Source organism: Chenopodium quinoa, unplaced genomic scaffold (genome assembly GCF_001683475.1).
Source record: "Chenopodium quinoa cultivar QQ74 unplaced genomic scaffold, ASM168347v1, whole genome shotgun sequence".
NCBI lineage: Eukaryota > Viridiplantae > Streptophyta > Magnoliopsida > Caryophyllales > Amaranthaceae > Chenopodium > Chenopodium quinoa.
In genome coordinates this window covers 1,396,860-1,417,237 of record NW_018742630.1, presented here as the reverse complement: position 1 = coordinate 1,417,237, position 20,378 = coordinate 1,396,860, and the positions used below count along the sequence as shown (strand labels likewise).

General features: G+C 33.6%; 2 protein-coding genes across 3 annotated transcripts; both read left to right on the top strand.

Moving 5' to 3' along the window:
• The first annotated feature begins 752 nt into the window (after positions 1 to 752).
• LOC110721795 (methylthioribose-1-phosphate isomerase-like) lies at positions 753 to 5,740 on the top strand. Of its 2 annotated transcripts, XM_021900993.1 has the most exons (9): positions 753 to 932; positions 1,061 to 1,116; positions 1,841 to 1,999; positions 2,130 to 2,229; positions 2,312 to 2,454; positions 2,644 to 2,749; positions 4,757 to 4,895; positions 4,979 to 5,247; positions 5,337 to 5,740. In XM_021900993.1, exons 1-9 carry the CDS (start codon positions 849 to 851, stop codon positions 5,406 to 5,408), a joined length of 1,128 nt encoding a protein of 375 aa, XP_021756685.1. In that variant the 5' UTR covers positions 753 to 848; the 3' UTR covers positions 5,409 to 5,740. The 2 variants fall into 2 exon arrangements, with proteins under 2 accessions (XP_021756685.1, XP_021756686.1); XM_021900994.1 differs by lacking the exon at positions 1,061 to 1,116 and having other exon boundaries at positions 770 to 932.
• A 13,597-nt stretch (positions 5,741 to 19,337) lies between these two features.
• Positions 19,338 to 19,829, top strand: LOC110721752 (E3 ubiquitin-protein ligase RNF115-like). The gene has a single exon (XM_021900942.1). It carries the CDS (start codon positions 19,338 to 19,340, stop codon positions 19,827 to 19,829), a length of 492 nt encoding a protein of 163 aa, XP_021756634.1.
• Positions 19,830 to 20,378: the final 549 nt, after the last annotated feature.

The following is a 20,378-nucleotide window of genomic DNA, read 5'->3' as shown; positions in this document are numbered from 1 at the left end:
CAACCTTAACCATGAATAAACAAAATTGTTTGGGTTACTATTTAAATAATTTAATATAAAAAAATTAGGTGATGGTGAATAGTGGGGTGAACAACTATGAATGGTTTGGAAACATTAAAATTGTTTGTTTGACGCAACAATGACTTTTGTTGATTTTTAAATCCAAAAGTCACGTGAATATATATATATATATATATATATATATATATATATATATATATATATATATATATATATATATATATATTTAATTGATATTATTATATTGTTAATTATATATATGTATTTTAATTTTTAGTAAAAGATAAATTGAGGTGGGGTAGGTGAATAGTAATATGAATAATTTTTTTTTGTTTCATGGTTAAGCAGAGCATGTTAGAAATTATTTATTTGATTTGTGTATATGAGAGAGAAAGCATTTTTTTTTTCCCATGAATAAAGATGCTCAAACACTTAAGAGTTGAGACGACGAATATATTGAATTATTGTCTGCTTTTGGGGGAATAAGTATTAGCGCATAGGAGTGCATATCAGCGCATAGCACCTATTGACAAACGAATTATATAGGAGGGCAGAAGCGTAGTTTACCAGACATTAGAAAACTTGAATATTCCACTTAACTGTGCTAGTGATACATTTAATACTCTGAATAATTAAAGTGATACGTATGTTTTGTATATTGAATTGTACCATTAGAAAACAGTGTCATCCTATACACTTTCTAAGCACGGTGGGCAAAGTTTAATACAGTACTCCGTATAAAGCAACTCAAAACCCCTTCCAATAGGAAAACACTTCAATTTTCTGGGTTTTTTTTTCATTCTACGGAACAATAGTTCCATTCAAAAATGGCGAATAATTCCATTCACAACGAAATTCATGCTCTTCAATCAATCTGCTACAAGCGTGGTTCACTTCAGCTTCTCGATCAGGTTCACTTTCTCTCTCCTGCAAATTCGCCTACTTTATCAATTTCTTCAAATTATTATATCATTTAATTTGTAAAAAATCATGAAATTGTACGCTAATTATGCTGTAAATTGTTGTTGATTTTTAACAGAGGAAGCTTCCTTTGGAAACTGTTTACTTGGATATTAAAAATGCTTCTGATGGATGGTATTTCTATTAGTTTTTTTTTTTTTTTTTATTTTTTTTATTATTATAATTATTGATTGATTTTGGTTTATTTTGATTTCGGAACTTTGTTACCATGTTTGTAAGATGCACAAATGGTAGAAATTAGGTATATTATGGAGTTGCATAAATTTTTGTTTAACTATCTATATGAGATTAACTGTACTGTATTTGAGGATGAGCAACACGTTATGGCCTGGTTGTAGAGGCATCACCCTAACCCTGAATCGTAGACTTATTGAGTTCGGGTTTCATCGCAGTGTACTAAATATATGTCTATCAGAGTATCTGGTTGGTCATTTGGTTGAATGTGAGAAAATATATTGTCTAGAAAAGGTTTTGATTGCACTCTATAGTGTATATTTCACTTGAGAGCAAAAGATGTGAACCAGTTATATACATAGCTTGACTATTCAGTGATATAACTCGAGTGACGAAATCGCCAATTATAGAGGAAAACCTATCTCATGTAGCATTGTGCTATAGATAGCGTCTTTTCATGAAACTAGATAATTCCTGGGATTTATGGGGTGTTTTTGGTGCCTAAAATACTTCAGTTTATTGGATGATTCAGTACTATTGCCAATCACCATTACTGCTTGTTGTTTAGATGTCACTAAGCTTTAGGAAAAACTGATTGTCATTCTTTCTTCAATCTTTAGAGGATATACTTGCCCTTCTTAAGCAATGTCTTCTTCTAATTCAGGTTTGCAATTAAAGAAATGGTGGTTCGTGGAGCACCAGCAATTGCAATCGCAGCTGCCCTCTCTCTGGCCGTGGAAGCTGTTAATTTAGAAACATTCCAAGGGACTGCTGATGCTGCTGCTTCATTTCTTGCGCAGAAATTGGAATATCTAGTCTCTAGGTTTGTTGCAAGTATCATTAACAAGTTGATCGTATTAAACCAAGTCATTGTTTGAATAAAAATTTTCTGTGTCTGACTTCTCAAATTGGTGTGTATGCTGATTTTGCATTCGTCTTTTATGTATGTATAGCCGTCCAACTGCTGTGAACCTTTCGGATGCTGCCACAAAACTTAAAGAAATCACTGTCAAAGCTGCTTCCACGCGTTCAGAAGCAAATGCTGTGTTTCAGGTAGGATAGCTTTTTCCTCTTGTACTTTAAATTGCTTATTATGTATCTTAAATTCATTAAATGCTCCATAATGGTGTCCTAGGCTTACATAGAAGCTGCTGAAATAATGCTTGAGGATGATGTTGCCTCAAACAAAGCAATTGGTTCTTATGGAGCTAGTTGCTTTGAAAGTCAGTTGAACGATGCTAAGAAAATATCCATCTTGACTCATTGCAACACTGGGAGGTATGTTGTTTCTCAGACATCATGATTTCTGATAATATCTGTATCGAGCTATCTGAGCATGTTCCGTTAGTTATATATCCACACACGTTCTTGCAATTTCATTGCAAGATAGATATTCTTTCGTAGAATTTCTATTGGATGTCATTTTTTTACAATTTTGTTGAGACTGCTATGGCTTTTTCTTAACAGTCTTGCGACCGCTGGATATGGTACTGCATTAGGGGTAATTCGTGCTGTCCATGCCCAAGGAATCCTAGAGAAGGCCTATTGCACGGAGACTCGGCCATTCAACCAAGTAAGTACATGTGATGCACCACACTCAAAATGTTGGTGGCTATCAAGTATCAACTATTTTACACAAACACCAGCTAAAAGAGGAAAAAAAAAAAGGGTGATGCATGGCTTTACTGGCAGGCGTTGTCTATTGATGTGTAGATCAGTTTACTCCATTGTCTATATGCTATATTTATATAAAAAAAATGATGCCAATGCATTAGCATTCATGCATGATGTCTGAGATCTAGCAAAAAGGTAACAAAAGATGGCTTTGTTGTTATTGGAAATAAAGTGCTGTAAGCCTGTAACCCGTTCACCCCGTATGCTCATAAATATTTTTGATTTACTCTTTCTATTTTTGGGTTTGGTGGTAAGGGAAAAGTATTGAGGGATAACTGGTCCTTTCTAAGTAAACTATTTGAAGAGTGATATCAATGCATTGTTTCTCTCCTTTTGTATGCTCCAATCCATGGTTTTTCTTCCTCTCTTGCCTTCCCTTCACCTATTATTCTAAGATACTCTATATCTAGAGACATTTAGTGATGGACCTCATGGTGATGGTGATTTCCCAAATTGGGTTTTGGAACTCAAAAATGAGAAAGCCATGGGATATTGCAACCAGACATCCTTTTTGAGGCACTTGGGCTTCAGTAATGCATTTTAAATGGGATAGTATCCTATTTAAGTATTTACTGTCACTTGAAATTGTCAAAGAATCATGATAATCAGATATACTATAAGTTAAAGAAGTTGACCCTGGAACAATTGATGCTTTTGATAACCTAGATCACCCTGATAGTTTTGGGCAGGAGATATTTCATGCTTCCAAACACCTTTTGGCTTTTGGTAATCATAAATGTGTGGTAACATTGTAACAGTCTGCTCGTGTTTTGAGCTTGTTTGCATCATCATCTAATTTCCAGATAAAATCCATTTGGTCTTGAAAGATGTGAGCATCCAGCAAATCATGTCAAGCCTAATTTCACAGTACGAAAACAGTGTGTCTGTGGAGGTTGCTCCTATGCATTCCCCTGGGCATGGGTGAAATATTAAAAAAAGACACATGTATCCTACCATCCGTGTCCTTAAATTTTTTTTCTTAATCTTTATATGTTGGGTATATGGAGCATGGACATCCACCCATCTTCTGCAAGCTATGCTGGGGGGAGCTATGAAGGTTATGGCCTTGGTAAAAAATTTATGCTCTGTCTTAAATAGTCCTATGCGCAGAGCTTCATTGGCAGCATAAATCAATAAATGTGGTGTCTTCAGTATTGGTGTCTAGGCATGCAATCACAAATTTTTAGACCAGACTGGGAAATTCTATCATGAGCAATTTGAGCATATGGCAAAGGAACATGCTAGTGATTCACAGTTCAAACTTCATATTGAAATATGTGCTGTAGAGGACTAGAGGGAGTGTTGATGAGTGAATGGGCCATGGGTCCATGTGGGTAAGTAAAATCACTGAACAGGCCATTAAACGGCCAGCTTATATTTCTGATTAATTGTGTGTTTGTGTCTTTAAAATATGGACAAATTTTTAGTTATTAAGCATATTATGTGACATATCTAATGTAACATTTTAAGTCTTAGTGTCTTACAGGATTATATGGCAAAGTCAGAGAAGAGCGAAAACGATTAGTTTGATTTACTATCATTTCATAATTATTACTTCCTCTGTTCTTTTTTACTTGATCTATTTCTTTTATCACGTTTGCCAATGCAAAACTTTAATAATCAATAACTTTAATTCTCCATAAGTAAAATTGTAAAAGTTACATATTATGATAGTACTTTGTGAGAAGAATTCAAAAAGATCCCACATGAATAAGTTTTTTCTTGTATTTTATTCACAAAAGATGGTCAAAGAAGGGGTGGTGAATAGTGTAAAAGTCAAAGCGGGTCAGGTAAAAATGAACGGAGGAAGTATGTTATTGTGATTATTGCTTTTCTTTTTCGTTGTATGGTTCTGCCCTATTTCTCTAAGGCTTTCTGTACTCATGCTTCATACTCTCTCTTACAGGGATCTAGGTTAACTGCTTTTGAGTTGGTGCATGACAATATCCCAGCTACGCTGATAGCAGATTCTGCTGCAGCAGCCTTGATGAAGGCTGGATGTGTTCAAGGAGTCATTGTAGGTGCAGATCGTGTGGCTGCGAATGGTACTCAGAGTTGTTGAATTTTACTTTTTTCATGGAGGGCAGGGGATAAAGTGGCATTCATTGATTTAATATGCTATTTGTAGGTGATACTGCTAATAAAATTGGAACTTACAGCCTTGCTGTGTGTGCAAAGCATCATGGTATTCCATTCTATGTTGCTGCACCTCTTACCTCAGTTGATTTGTCCTTGCCTTCTGGAGAATCCATTGTCATTGAGGAAAGGTCCCCAAAGGAATTGTTGAATTCTCGTGGAGGACTTGGAGAGCAAGTTGCTGCATCTGGGATCTCTGTTTGGAATCCGGCCTTTGATGTTACTCCAGCAAACTTAATATCTGGTATCATTACAGAAAAGGTTGATGCTTCACCCCTACACTATGGCATGGTATTTTGGACATTTGGTGATTTTACTTATACTAATGTGGATTTGTATCATTTTATTAGGGTGTAATTACTAAAAGCAAGGATGAGGATTTTGACATCAAAGGTTTTGTGCTAAAAGTGGTAGCCCAATGACTTTATGGAGGCCGGAACCAGCTACTTAGAAGGAGCCGCGAGAAGCCAATATAATAAATAGGTTTTTAACCTGATACTTTACTTGCTTATCAAGAATGAATGGTTGCGAAAGGGAGGGGGAGGGGGGATGTCCTGGCCTATTTACTCTTTTTTTCAATGGACTTCATACGGATTAAGATCCAGTTTCCTAAATGGAAATAATTGCATTATAATTGCAGCAATGTATGAGCTCTGAGGGAGTTTATTCGTGATTGTATAGCAACTTAGAGTTCATAATTTATATACGTTTTGATGATATACAATATTAAAAGATATTTCAATGATGTCTGAAATTTTGTGTCTTTGTAAATGTGCTGCAATATATTTTGATTATCTAGCATTCTGGCAAGCCGAATTATAAATTTATGCTTCACTATATGTGGTGGTAAGTAACTCAAGCCACTTAATAGATTTTGTCAGTTGCTAACTTGTTATTGATGCTCTTATTTGGCTTTTCACACTTTGTGTAAGAGGGCAAGGTTGGTTCACCTCTGCTCCTCTTTATTTTGATGAACATTAACCCGCACAATGTAAACCAGACTTTTCCCTATAGTCGGGGTTGCATTCTAATTTTATGTTATTTAATCTTTTTTACAATCTTGAACACCCTGAAATGGGTACAGGCAAACATTTGTTGTTGAATAAATACAGAGTACTACGTTATTCAATACAAAATTGTCATAAAATGAAGAAAAAAAAATGCATAATTGTTATAAACCGTGAATTTCTACTTTCTAGAGAAATAATGTATGCTAACTTCATAACCTTGAAGTGGATGATCATTAGAAGTAAGGGTTTTTGGTATGGGGTCTTAAGGAAAGGTTATGAGAATGAAGTCTTTTAATTCCCTCACTTATTTGTTGGGTCATTGTTTATTCCCTTTACCCTCTTGTTTCCCCCTCTTTCCTCTACCATGTTTACCCCTTTATAATGTAAGACCTTGTTCTCTTTACCTTATTTTTACCGAACGGAATTTATTTTTACAGAAATGAAATTATTTTGCTGAATTGAAATTGTTTTTACTAATTAAACTAATTTTCATTTATTTTCTAATATATTTACTCTTTAAAGTTACTGATTTTTACATAACTAAACTTATTTTGCTAAACTAAAGTGAAAGTATTTTTACTAGAATATTATTATTTTGAGGTGTGAAGAAAATAGAGCCTGCCTTATAGGGTTTGACCTAAGGGAAGGTCTTTTCTACTTTGACCACTATTCAACCGTTAATATTGCCTCACCACCCATGCTAACCGCTTGCATTGCCTAATCCCAACCACCCCTACACCCACCAATCCCACCCTGCCGCCCTAACAAACCACTTGGATAACTCACCCTACCCTCTCGATAATACCTCCCCCGCCTATCAAACTCTGCCCACTCACCTAAAAATCCTCCTCACCTACAAATATCATCCCCAACCACCAAAAACCACCCTCCTACAAAATCCCTCCCTAGCTCTCACCCATTGGAAACCCCCCTTCTCCTCCACAACCAAAAACCTCCCCCCATCTCTACAAAGGGTAAAAATGAAAACTGGGGGGCTGATGGCGGTTAAAGTTCTCTTTGTGGGTGATGGAGGTTGTAGAATGAGAGATGAGGATTGGTGGTAGTTTTGTTCCTCTGCCCTTGGCCTGTTATTTTTCACCTTAAAAAATAATATTTCTTAAAAATCACTAGGTTATCCCTGGCGATGCACGGCTAGCATTAGTCTTTCTAGTAATTTATGATATGTTGCATTACATTGTATATAAGGATTAAAATTAGATATATAATAATTTACAATTAAGGATATATGAACCACATTATTTACAATTAATAGTTGAAATAGTTGAAAGAAAACTATTTAAGGATGCATATTAAAGAAATATGAAAAAAAATACTCCGTATACAATATATTAGCCGTTGTATAGTTAGTCTCTAGAGGCATTTATTTGATTTTTTAGTCATAATTTATAAAATAATTTTCAAAGCAATAAAAATAGAGTAGTTTTGCTTTAAAAAAATAAATAAATAAAGATGATGTCATTAAAGCATTAAGGTGGGAAATTTTTATTTGAGAAAGCGACATGTGTACAAATTTGGTAAAAGATGATGTCAGCATGTTTTATTTTAGTATTAGTTAATAGATTTCAATTCACTAAAAATAACTTCAATTCAAATAATTTCAGTTCAGTAAAATTATTTTTAATTACTTCCTTCGTTTTCTTTTATTGCACCATAAGGACTTTTACACTATTCACTTAATCTTCGTTGACCATCATTTGTAATTTATCCATTAGGAAAAATATAGTCATGTGAGACGAGTTAGATTCTTCTCGAAATCTACTTTTCAAATATCAATTTTTTTATAATTTTTACAAAAGAATAATTGAAGGTATTAATAACTAAAGTAATGCATTGACAAGCGTGAAATCTTTCATGGTGCAATAAAAAAATAACGGAGGAAGTATTAAAAATTAGTAATCTTAGAACAAATGTAATAGAGAATCGGTAAAAATAAGTTTTAATTAAGAAAATCAATTTCAGTTCGGTAAAATTAATTGCAATTCAATAAAAATAATTTCATTTCAATAAAAATAAGGTGAAGAAATTAGGGGCTTGTTCCTATACAATCAAAATTAAAATTAATTTGGTATGGGATAATTAAAAAAGGACAATGGAATAAACAAGCTCAATTGTTGTTTATAATGTCATTTTTATCCTTCCTTTTACTATCTCCTTACCCCAAATTCTTGTACTTTGATTTCCTAAATTCCTACCCCACTGGTATATACATTTCCTTTCTGCCAACAATGCACTGCCCCACCCCCACCACCACCAACACCATTGGCACTACCCCACCATTGCCACCTTCAATAGCACCCAAAAACCACCTTAACCCACCCCTCCAGCCACCCTAAACCATCTTGAAACCACTCCCAACCCCCTAAGACAGTAAGACCACACCCTATCCAGTACCCACTCAAAAACTACCCTAATAACCCACCCAAAACAATCCCCACCTACCCGGAAAAAAACCCGTACCACCTTGAAAACGCACCCCTACACACTCATAACCACCAACATCCACCCAAAAATTCACGACCATGATTGAAAATTTAATATAACGAGTAAAAATGAAGATGTACTTTTTTATATCTTCAATTATGACTTTAGATGGTCAAATTCAAGCATAAAAACGGTAGGAGTTTTCTAGATTGAATTTAAACTTTAGAACCTCAAATATAACCACAGTGGTGGTAAAATACTTAAGGTTAAAGCAGAGGTGGCGGTGCGGCAGCAGGAGGGGATGGTGGCGGTAGCACGGCGGCAAGGGTAGTGGTGGCGACGACACCATGAGATGAATTGTAAATGTGATGTAGCATGGGTGAGAGAAGTAATAGATGTTTAATTTCTATTATTCTTTCTTTTCCGTTGAGATGTTTCTTTCCTTTCTTCTTGTATCCCTTTCTCTTTCTCTCTTGAAAACCAAACAGCCTCTAATTGTACTTTTTACGTTGTTTTATTTTATTAAAACGTACAAAATCCAGCATCCCAGAAATAACAATACTATATTAGAATAACCCTGCACTTCAATAGGATTAGAAAGACATTACAATCTAAATTAACATACAAGCGGATATCAATATTTACAAAGAAAATGAAAATCCTAGACCAAGAAAGCAGGATCAGGAACTTCTTCATGTTGTGGCTCTGGTGGGGATGGGATGATAGGCAAACAAATAGCTAGAAACACAGAGAGAGCAGTGTAAAGGCGGAGGTAAAGATGGCTGAGAAAGAAGGAGGGCCAAAGAGAAAGGAGGAGGATCCATGGGTAGAGGTACAAGAAAACAGGGGTTGGGCAGAGGAGAGAGAAAGCGAATGCAATTGTAATGAGCAAGGACCATCCATCTAGGAATCGAATTTGTAAGAGGGTGAGGAGGTGCTTGGTGTTGCCTGTTGTTGGTTCAGTGGCAGCAAAAAACCCGAAATATCAAGGTTTTCAATGAGGGCCAGATACAGAGGAGAGGGATGAAAGGGCGGAAGTAGTAGAAAACAGGAGCTGGACAGATGAGGGAGAAAATGAGGGCTGTGATGAGGGAAATAGGCCACCTTTGTCCATGCTGCACTGCCAATTCAGTCCATAGGATAACGACGTAGCAATTATCAAACTTATATAAGTATGCCCTGAAGGATAATGCAAGGAAAAGAAGAGGAAAACTTCTGGCCTTAACATATTGATGACAAACAAGAGGATCCATTTTACTTCAAAGTAGTAAACTTCTTGATTCTGATCATCTTCAGCCGTACTCATATTTTAGAGGTATTTGTTTCCTTAATATAGATGAGGTTCTTTGAACTGATTGATGAGTTATTCTTATGAATCTCCCCCATCATCCATATATATAGTATATTTGAAAAAAGTAATCAAGTTCATAGACCCATTATTATATGATATTATAAGATAAAAAGCCCAAATATTTCCACAAACCCATAGCACCTAGCTTCTTCTGTTCACGTGAAGACAATAATTTAATTCGGTTATCACATGAGGTGGGGAACAATTAAGTAGTCAATGAAAAAAATAATTCTTCCATTTTCACAAAAATCCTTATTTTAATTTTCTCTCTTCAACTCAAGAAACAAAACCGGCCTATTGTGATTTAGGATTCTGTAAGCCGATTTTGCTGTCGTCGGCTGGTGCCTCTTTGCCACCGATAAAGGTGTTCGGAATATTTTGGTGATAATGAGAACAATTGTAAGTTTTTTATCTTAGTTTGTTTTCTCCTATAATTATATGTGGTTTTTATTGATGAAAACAATTAGTAATTTTCGGTGACGTATCTTTTGACATTTAATGTTTTGTGCGGTGGTATGATCATTGGAAGTTTATTTTGAACCCCCATTTATAAATTTCTGGATCCGCCACTGTATATACTACCTCCGGTTCGTATTATATGCAATTTTGATATATTATTTATAAAATATAAAAAATTCTAAATTTGCATATATAATACGAACCGAAGGTATTTGTTGTGCTTTTGCATGTTGGTCGGAATGAATTTAACAACTGTATGTCATATTTGTAAAAGTTTTTAAGAAAAATATTTATTAAACATGTGATGTTGCTGATGCGGTTTTGTGAAAAGGTTTTTCCCTTACACTGAACCAAAGGCCACCCTGCACTCCCTCAAAAAGTCAAAAATTACAAAGGTATCGTTAAGCACTTAAGCTACTTCTTTTCCACAACATTTTGACCATAAGGTGCTTGCGTACGTTTTTTATTTGCAATGCGCCAATGCACATACATACAATATACATATGTATACTGTATGTCTGTATATACATGCTATGGTTTGAAAAGCCACATTGCAATGCACGTATATTTTAATCTTCGTTTTTATATTTTTACTATTTTACTCCTCTCACATTTTTTATTTTTCAATAAATTGTTAATTCCACTCCTTTGAGTATTTTAATACTTTTGATAAATTAAAGTAATGCAGGTGTATAGGAATGGATGGAGTAGCAAATTCACAATTCTTGTTTTTCATTTTTTGTAATAAAAAATCAAAAATAAAACCCACCTTTCGCTTCTAGCTGTTGAAGAAGCAATTGTGAGTGGCTAACGTAGAATCTATTTTCATTCAAATAAAGAGTGTCAAAGTAGAGCACGTGAATAATGCAACAATTAAACCATTGCATCCAAATAAAAACAAGTGAAATACTTCGTATAATTTTGAAAAGACCGACACGAAGATTCAGAACCCCCATAAAAAGAGCTAAAAATCCCCTTGACCCATTCACAAAACATTAGTGGTCTACCTTCGTATAGGCGGCTGCATTGCTAATCTGGCAAAACCTACTAATTGTAGCAGAAGAGTAATCCTTAAAGTTATAGAGTTTGGTTTTTTAAATTTATTTTCTTGTTGGTTTTAAAAAAAAATAATTATTTTCTTATTATGGAGAGCTTACTAGATTTATCCAAATTTTGCAAGCTAGATACTCAGAAGTAAGGGATAGGGTGAGAGAATCCTTATATCCAAATAATCTCACTTGATAAAATTTGAACCTTAAACCTCTAGAATGTAAGATACGTACTTATAAGCCGAGCTAACACTTTGTAAGAGTCAATCTACCTCATGTAGAAATAAATATACGAAGTAATGAAGTACTGTTGTATAAAATATGGATCATATGGAGTTTAATAAATCAAAAATCAAAAGAAGAAAAAAGAAAAGGCTAAAAGTAATTAAAGCTGTCCCTATAAATTAATACTTCCTCGAATTCTCAGTTTTTTAAATATTGTATCACTTGTCATTTGAAAATGTTTCAAAATATTGCACCATATTCAATTCAGTAAAAAAAACATATATGTTCACACTGCAAGTACCGAATACTCCCTTTGTTGAGTGCCCCATTGAAGCTTGGCATGCGCATATGTTAATGTAGAACTTTGATCAATAATATCTTTAATAATAAGTATAAATTACGATAAGTGAACATTAATAATTGGTTTATTGAGATGATTCCAACGATTGTACTACCCACAAGAATTTATTTTTCCTTATGTATAATTCACAAACGTTGATGCAGCAGGCCACACCGTGTAGCAGGGGTTACCCGAGTTATTTTGTAGGGGTTATCCGAGTTATTCAGTCAGGGGTTACTCGAGTTACTCGGTCAGGGGTTACTTGAAGGGTTCGGACAGGGGTTACTCGAGGGGTTCACTCGTTCAAGGGTTACTTGAGAGGTTAGTCGGTCAGGGGTTACTCGAGTTACTCGGTCAAGGGTTACTCAAGTTACTCGGTTAGGAGTTATTTAAGGAGTTCGGTCAGGGTTACTCGAGTAATTCGGTCAGGGGTTACTTAAGGAGTTCGGTCAGAGGTTACTCAGTCAGGGGTTACTTGAGGAGTTCGGTCATGGATTACTCGAGGAGTTACTTGGTCAGGATCGGAGCTACTTGAGAGGTTACTCGGTCAGGAGTAACCCCTGACCGAGTAACTTGAGTAACCCCGGCAAGTCGAGTAACCCCTGACCGAGTAACTCGAGTAACCCCTAACCGAGAAACTCGAGTAACCCCAGCAACTCGAGTCACCCCTGTCGCACGGTATAGCAGGCCGCATACAAAAAATTGTGTTAAAAAATAATGCATCTAATAAAAAAGGATTTTTTTGACTTTTGACAAAAAAAAAAGAAAAAAAAAAGAAACACGAAATTGTTTTTTACCACCAAAACTTCTATAACTTTTATTTTACCACCAAAAAAAAATTTAAAAATTGTTTTTTACCACCTACCGTCAAGAAAACCATTAAATCTAACGGTTTTAAAAAAAGATTCTTCGATTTTCGTGCGCAAAATATGTTCTTTATAGGTTTAGAGGGGGCATTTTGGTGCTACGGGTTCAATATTAGGTTAGATTGATTGGAAATGTCTCGTTTTGCGTGTTTCACGCAAATCAAGGTATTTTTTAGTAGAAAAAACGAGTCATTTACGATTATTGTTTTGTCAAATTTGACCCAAAATTGGATCCATGGGCCAAAATGCCCACCAAAACCCTTAAAGCCCATGTTTTTGGCACGAAAATCAAATAATTTAAAAAATTCCGTTTGGTTTATCGGTTTTTTTGACGGCAGGTGGTAAAAAACAATGCTTAATTTCTTTTTTGATACGTATGTTTTGTATTTCGAATTGTACCACTAGAAAATCAGTGCCATCCTATACACTTTTTAAGCACATAAGTGCTATGCGCTAATACTTATTTGGGGTGTATGTCAGCGTAAACAGGCATAAAGTTTTCCCTTTGGTTGTGTGCTGGCAACAAGAAGGCCAAACAGTGGGGTCTCATGATATATTTACTCGTAAAATATTTTCGACATGATGCTTTATTGTCAATGTTATGTCATCTTTCGAGGGAAAAAAAAATGTTATGTCATCTTTCTTTGCATCATGTCATTCTTAAAAACTGATTTATCAGGCAACGACATATTGACATGTGGAGGGAGTACAATATCCTCTACGTAGTATAATATTCTAGATGAAATACGTGTGACTTACGGTTTGTTTGTATTTTTTAAAACAAATATCATTTGTATTTATGTGATAAAATTTGTTATTTCATTAGTTCTACATAGTATATCACTAAATGAAGCCCGTGAAATGCACGGTTCATTTTTTTTTTAAAACAAATCTAATCTAATGTAATATACTCCCTCCGTTAATTTTTATTTGCAACTTTTGCCATTTTAGTCTGCTAACAATTATGTGCAACTTTCTATTTTATTTCCATTTTTGGTGAACAAAAACCCTGAAAATTACTATTTTACCCTTACTTAAAATTTCTGATTTTTTTAATTTTACCTCTTATTAACCTTAATCCCATATTATATTACAAAACATCTAAATTAACCTCTTCGTCTTTCTCAACCACCCACATTCCTCTTCATCTTTCTCTCTCCTTCGCCTCTGTAATTTTCTCCATTGTTCCTCCTCAAATCTGAGATTTCATCCTCACAACTTCCAAAAAACGAGTCCCCCACCACCATGGTAAACCTAGAACCACTTCGCGACGCTTATATTGTCACCGACGACCGCGGCGAGGAAAATTTTTATTGTTAATTTTCCGTTTTGTAAGCTTATTGTATGTTTTTGTATTGTATTTCTATTGTTAATTTTCCGTTTTATTGGTAATTTTTATTGTTGATTATTGTAGATCTACAATTTTGTATTTTTTTCGGTTTTTTTGGTGATTTATCTTTTAATTTCTGGGTTTTTTTTGGATTTTGTTCGATTTTTTTGGGTTAGGGTTATTGTGGTGACTTGGTTACGGTGGGGTGAGTGGGTGGCTGGAGCTGCCGGATTTTTGGATGGTCTGGGTTAGAGGTGGGTCTAGGGCGTGGGTTTTGGGTTTTGTTGAAGGTGGTTGCGGTGGTGGTTTCGTGGGGGTTGGTTGCGAACTGGTTTCGTGGGGTTGGTTGCGGACTGGTTTAGTGGGGTTGGTTGCGGTGGTGGTTTCGTTGGGGTGGTAGTGGTGGTGGTGAAGCCGACGGTGGTGTTGGTGGAGGCGACGGTGTTGTTGGTGGAGGCGACGGTGTTGTTGGTGGAGGCGGCGGTGGTGGTGGCAGTGGGTGGTTGATTTCTTTAAACATTCTCTTTCCACCTTAATTACATACTCCTATAATATATTAATCACCATTATACTTCCTCTAATATTTGCCCCTTAACTTTTGCCTCGTGAATCGCAATTTGCCCCAAAGTTGCAAATAAAAATTAACGGAGGGAGTATATAAATAAAGTAGGCATTTTTTAAGAGCATTTGACGCCACATAAGCAAAGACATATTTTCGACCAATTAAAAATTAGATTTCTATCACTACTAGAAATAGGCTGGATTCCGACGGACTAAAATTCCCTCGGAAAATTCGAATTTTCCAACGGAAATTAGATCTATCGGAAAATGTTAGTTCCGACGGAAAATCCCTCGAAAATATTCCGACGGATTTTTTTCCCTCGGAATTTACTGCTTCCAACGGAAATTTCCCTCGGAAAATTGCTTCTCTGACGGAAATTTCCGTCGGAAGTGGTCAATTCCGAGGGAAAAACATCCGTCAGAACATATTAATTTCCTACAGATTTTGAATCCATAGGAAAATTCCGAGGGATTTTAATTTCGTCGGAAAGTTCCGACGGAATTTAAGCTTTTCCGACGGATTTTATAATTTTAAAAAAAAAGATAAAAAACGATACAAAAACCCAAAAACCCTAAATTCCCCCTTCCCTTTTCATTTCTCTTTTCTCTCTCCTCTTTCCGCCTCTTTCCTCTTTTCTTCCTCTCTGATTTCCTCTCCTCCTTCATTCTATCTTCTTCTCTTTCTTCCCTGCTATTCATCTTTTTCTCACTCTCGCACCGTCAACAACAACTACAAACCGCTATAATCGACAACAACTCCGACAATGAAAAGGTTATTGATGGTTAAAACGAAGGTTTTCAAGTCAAATTCGACCATGAAAACTCTAGATCTAGAGTTTTCATGGTCGAATTTGGCCTCGTAAACCCAATTTCAAGGTTTTGTGTGATCGAATTAAGGTACGTAACCTTTTTTTTCATTAATTTGTTGTTAGATTTTTGAGTTTTTTCGGTTGTTTTTTTCGAATTTTTTGATGTTTTATTGGGTGGGTTTCGATGTTGGGTATGGGTGGTGAATTTAGGTGCTGGGTGTGGGTGGTGGTTTAAGGTGGGTTTCGGTGTGGGTGGTGGTTTAAGGTGGGTTTCGGTGCTGGGTGTGGGTGGTGGTTTAAGGTGGGTTTCGGTGCTGGGTATGGGTGGTGGTTTAAGGTAGGTTTCGTTGTTGGGTGTGGGTGGTGGGTTTCGGTGGTGGTTTGTAGATCTGGCGGCTAAGGTGGTGGTAGTTGGTGGTTGGGGAGGCGTGGGTGGGTTCAGTGGTAGCTGGTGGTGTGGGGAAGCGCGGGTGGGTCTGGGTTAGGAGGATCTGGGCTAGGTGATACGTGGGTCTGGGTTCAGTGGTGGTAGGTAGCGCTGGGTGGTCTGGGCTTAGGGTTAGAGTTAGAGGGTGGTGGAGTGGTGGTGAGCAGGGCTGGGTTTTTTTTTTTTTCTAATGACGTTTCCGACGAAAAATTCCGTCGAATATACTATTTCCGACGGAATATACTTCTTCCAACGGGAAATTCCGTCGGAATATAACTTATACCGACGAAAAATTCCGTTGGAACATTGTGACGGACTTTCCAAATAAGTCAAACTTGACTCCGACAGAACAAAATCCGTCGGAAAGGTCCATTCCGACGGAATATTGTGAAATTCTTACAACATGTATGCGACGGTGCCTTCCGACGGAATTCCGTCGGAAATAGGCGTTTCCGACGGAATTTGAGGGTTTTCCGACGGATTTTTTCCGTCGTTGATTGCCTATTTTCTAGTAGTGTATTTTATTTTGGATTCGTTTGCCACCTAAACAAAAGTGACGAATGAGATTTAAGAAATTTGTCACGTAAGTAAAAACAACGAATATTGATTTATTAGGATTTAATTTATTTAAAAAACTAAAAAATATCTTTTAAAATAATCATCTTTAGATATAGAATTTATATACATACTATTATAAGATAAATTTTAATAGTTTTTATGATAAGAAATAAAAATTATTCCTTGATTATAATTAAATTAAAATTTGTGATATTTACCATTATAAATCGATTTATCATATGACACCAAGAAATTTCATATCAATACAAAACCAAACCAAGCAAATTTTGTGTCATTAATTTTGTGTCAGTTTTATTAGGTCATCAATGGCTAAGTAATTCTTAGCCTAATTTTTAAAAACCATGTTTAAATGTATATTTGTGATTATTGCTTAAATTGTGTTTATTTGGGATACTTAATGATTATATGTTTATGTTTTGTTTACTGAATTTTGTTTTTACATGCAGATCTAATTTAATCAGAGAATTATATTCGAGCAAAAATCTTTGGAATATTAAAGTACGAGTTTCTCGCCTGATGATCCTATTAGATGAAGAGGTATTATATCTTTATAAATCGTTTACATTTACTAAATCTTTTAATGAACCTTTTTGTTTTTAACAATTAATTTTATGATTAATTTTTTTTTTATGATTTAGGTAGCTTAATTAAGTCATAAAATTAACTTCATTTTTAATTTTTAATTACAGTGTGATTACGTTCATACATCAATTAAAGTCAACTTTGTTCTATAATTTTGTTCAAAATTGATTATTATTATTTTATTTTTATTTTTGATTTTGTTCTACGAATAATGATTTAGGATTTAAATTATTTTAAAAATAAAAAATTATTATCTTTTCACATCAAAGATTTTATCCTAATATCTAATCAATGAAATATCATATTTACAATTTTTTTTTTGTAAGAAATCATATTATTGTCATTTAACTAACAACAAATAAAATACAAAACAACAATAAATTAAGTCGCATTGTAAATTACATTACAAAATTATACTGTTGTAATTGGCAATATCATTTTAATTAAATTATTATTTGTTTTTTTTTTGTCTGAAATTATTAAATTGTAAAATAAATCAAATAATTATAAAAAAAAAACACTTAGATTATATAGGAAAATATATTTTCTTGAGATATATGTATGACAATTCGTGCATTGCACAACATTATTTCGACCAATTAAAAGTTAGATTTGTATTTTATTTTAGAATTAAAAAATTCACTCGCCACATAAGCAAAAGTGGCGAATGAAATTTAAATTTTTTGCCACGTAGGTAAAAACGACGAATAATGATTTATTAAGATTTAAATTATTTTTAAACTAAAAATTATCTTTTTTAAAAGATGATCTTTTGATATTAGGATTTGAATTAAAAAAAACTGTAAATTATACAATTACTATACACAAACTCTTTAAAATTAAATATTTGAAATAGGAAAATATATGTTCATTTTGTTTTTAAGAAAACGTTCAATCAATTTTTTTTAAATTATTTTAAAAGAAATATAAATTATTAATCATTAACTAATATTCTTCAATTTTTTTAAAAAAAATCAATATTCTATAAGATAAATAAATAACAATAACGTTCACTCTTTATCAATATTCTTCAAAAAAAAAAAAAAAAAAAAAACAATAAAGTTGAATTTTTATCTTATCTAGCAACCCATTTCATGATTAGATAAAATTTTTTATAAGAGATTTATTTGCTACTCCACAAATATATAAGATAGGATGATATTATAAAGATTTGTACACATCTTTTTAAAAATATAATTTTGATTTTTTTTTTCAATTGTAGATAGACAATATATATATATATATATATACTATACAAAAAACACAAACATGTGAATATTATTTATCATAATGTAAGTATATCAAGGCTTTCTGATGGTAAACAAAATAAATTGATTGATATTCATTATTTTATAAGATGTATGTTTAGTTTTATTTTACCTAATCTAATTATGTTACTTATTGTATAAATTTTGTTAAACAACTTAATTGTAACTTAATATTAATTATTTTGTATTTGAAAGGATTATGTCCATGTTCCAATTGAAAGAAATTATTGGAAAAGTAAGGGTTTGTTCTCTTCAGCTTATTTTCAATTCAGTTCAATTCCTAATTTTCTTCTCTCATAAAATATTCAGTTCAGTTCAGTTTCAATCAGTTCAGCTCAGTTCAGTATATAGGCCCTAAGTCAACTATAATGTTACAATAGTAGGGGAAAAAAATTAAAGATTGTAAGAGATGTCTCTGATAAATTTGATTTTTTGTGTATTATAGTTTCTGGTAGAATATCTATATTATTATTGTAAAAATTATTGTAGTAGTGTATACATATAACTCTATAATTAAGACATATGATAATGAAATTTCATTATAAAGATTTATTATTATTATTATTATTATTATTATTATTATTATTATTTTTTTTTATTTTTTTTTTTATTTCTTTTTTTTAGAATAGAGAAAGTTATTATTATTATTATTATTATTAATTTCTTTGGTATATTCAAATTTTTTATAATAATAATAAGAATAATAATACTAATAATTTACTCTCCTCTGCCAGAAGCTTGAAAGTACAGGGTCTTACAAGCCTTGCATAACAAGCTAACCCTACAAAAATTTTGGAAACTAATCAAAACTACTTAGCATTATAATCTTATCCTTTAATATCCCAAATTTTATATATTATATCCTACTAATTCATAACATCGGCATATATATTGCACTCTTATTATACAAACCACCAAAAGCTTACCTTTATTATTCCATCAATTCTAGCTCTTTCAATATCACCAAAAAAATTATTTGCGAGACTATAGTATTCTGGTACGGACATTGTACAACACAAACCACTTTCGATCATTAGCATAATTAGTTAAACAATGTCATCATTAAGCCATGATTATCAACAACTCGGTGAACCATATTTTGATAATACTCCTGCCTTGGAAGATTTTCTCGTGTACATGGAAGATTTAATGGAAATCAGGTACAACAGAGTGTACCTTATGCCCTTGAGCGAGACGAGAAGAATTGCCACCATAAGTCGCTTCTTAGAGTTACACACATTTATCATAGATGGCCTCGCCCGAGACATGCTTGCAGATGGAGTAATAATACCGACGGGTGTGGTGCCTGCAGACGAGTCATTCGTGGCAAGTTTGGAGATCAAGAAAGCTAGTGAAGAGTTGGCTAATAGCGGTGAAGTTTGTTCGGTTTGTCTTGAAGGGTGGAAAATAGGAGACGATGTTAAGTACTCGCCTTGTAAACATTGTTTTCATCCTGGTTGTGTTGATAAGTGGTTCAAAATCAATCACTTCTGTCCACTTTGTCGATTCGAGTTGCCGGCGGCGAAAAATGTTAGAGGTGTTTGATCTTAGAAACTTTGTACGTACAAAGACATACGAGTACTAGTATCTTTCGTATTTATATGATAAAATTTGTTATTTTATTTGTTGTGTCTAGTATATTATTTAATACTAGGTGTGAAGCCCGTGCGATGCACGACTTTGATAATTTTTTTTATTATTATTATTAAAATTATGATTCAAATAGGTATGATAAATTTATTAAACTTGGGTTATTAGAATATAGAGTTTTCTCAAGTTTATCTTTTATTAATAAGATCATTATTAAAATTATACATAAGTATCATTTTGTAGAATTAATCATAACAAAATTAAAAGGATGAAGACCTACTATTGTAAATTTCTCAAGTTTATCTTATATTCAATAAGATTATGATATAAAAATTATACATATTTTTTTTAGTGCAAATTTTTTAAGTGTTTTTTAATTATGATAAACATTAATATGCACGTTATTGACAACTATATAACATACTCTATAGTCTTGAGTTGGTGATGATGTTGTCTTCGCCCACCACTTAGCACCATTAAGCTACTTAATCACATTTTTTTTAA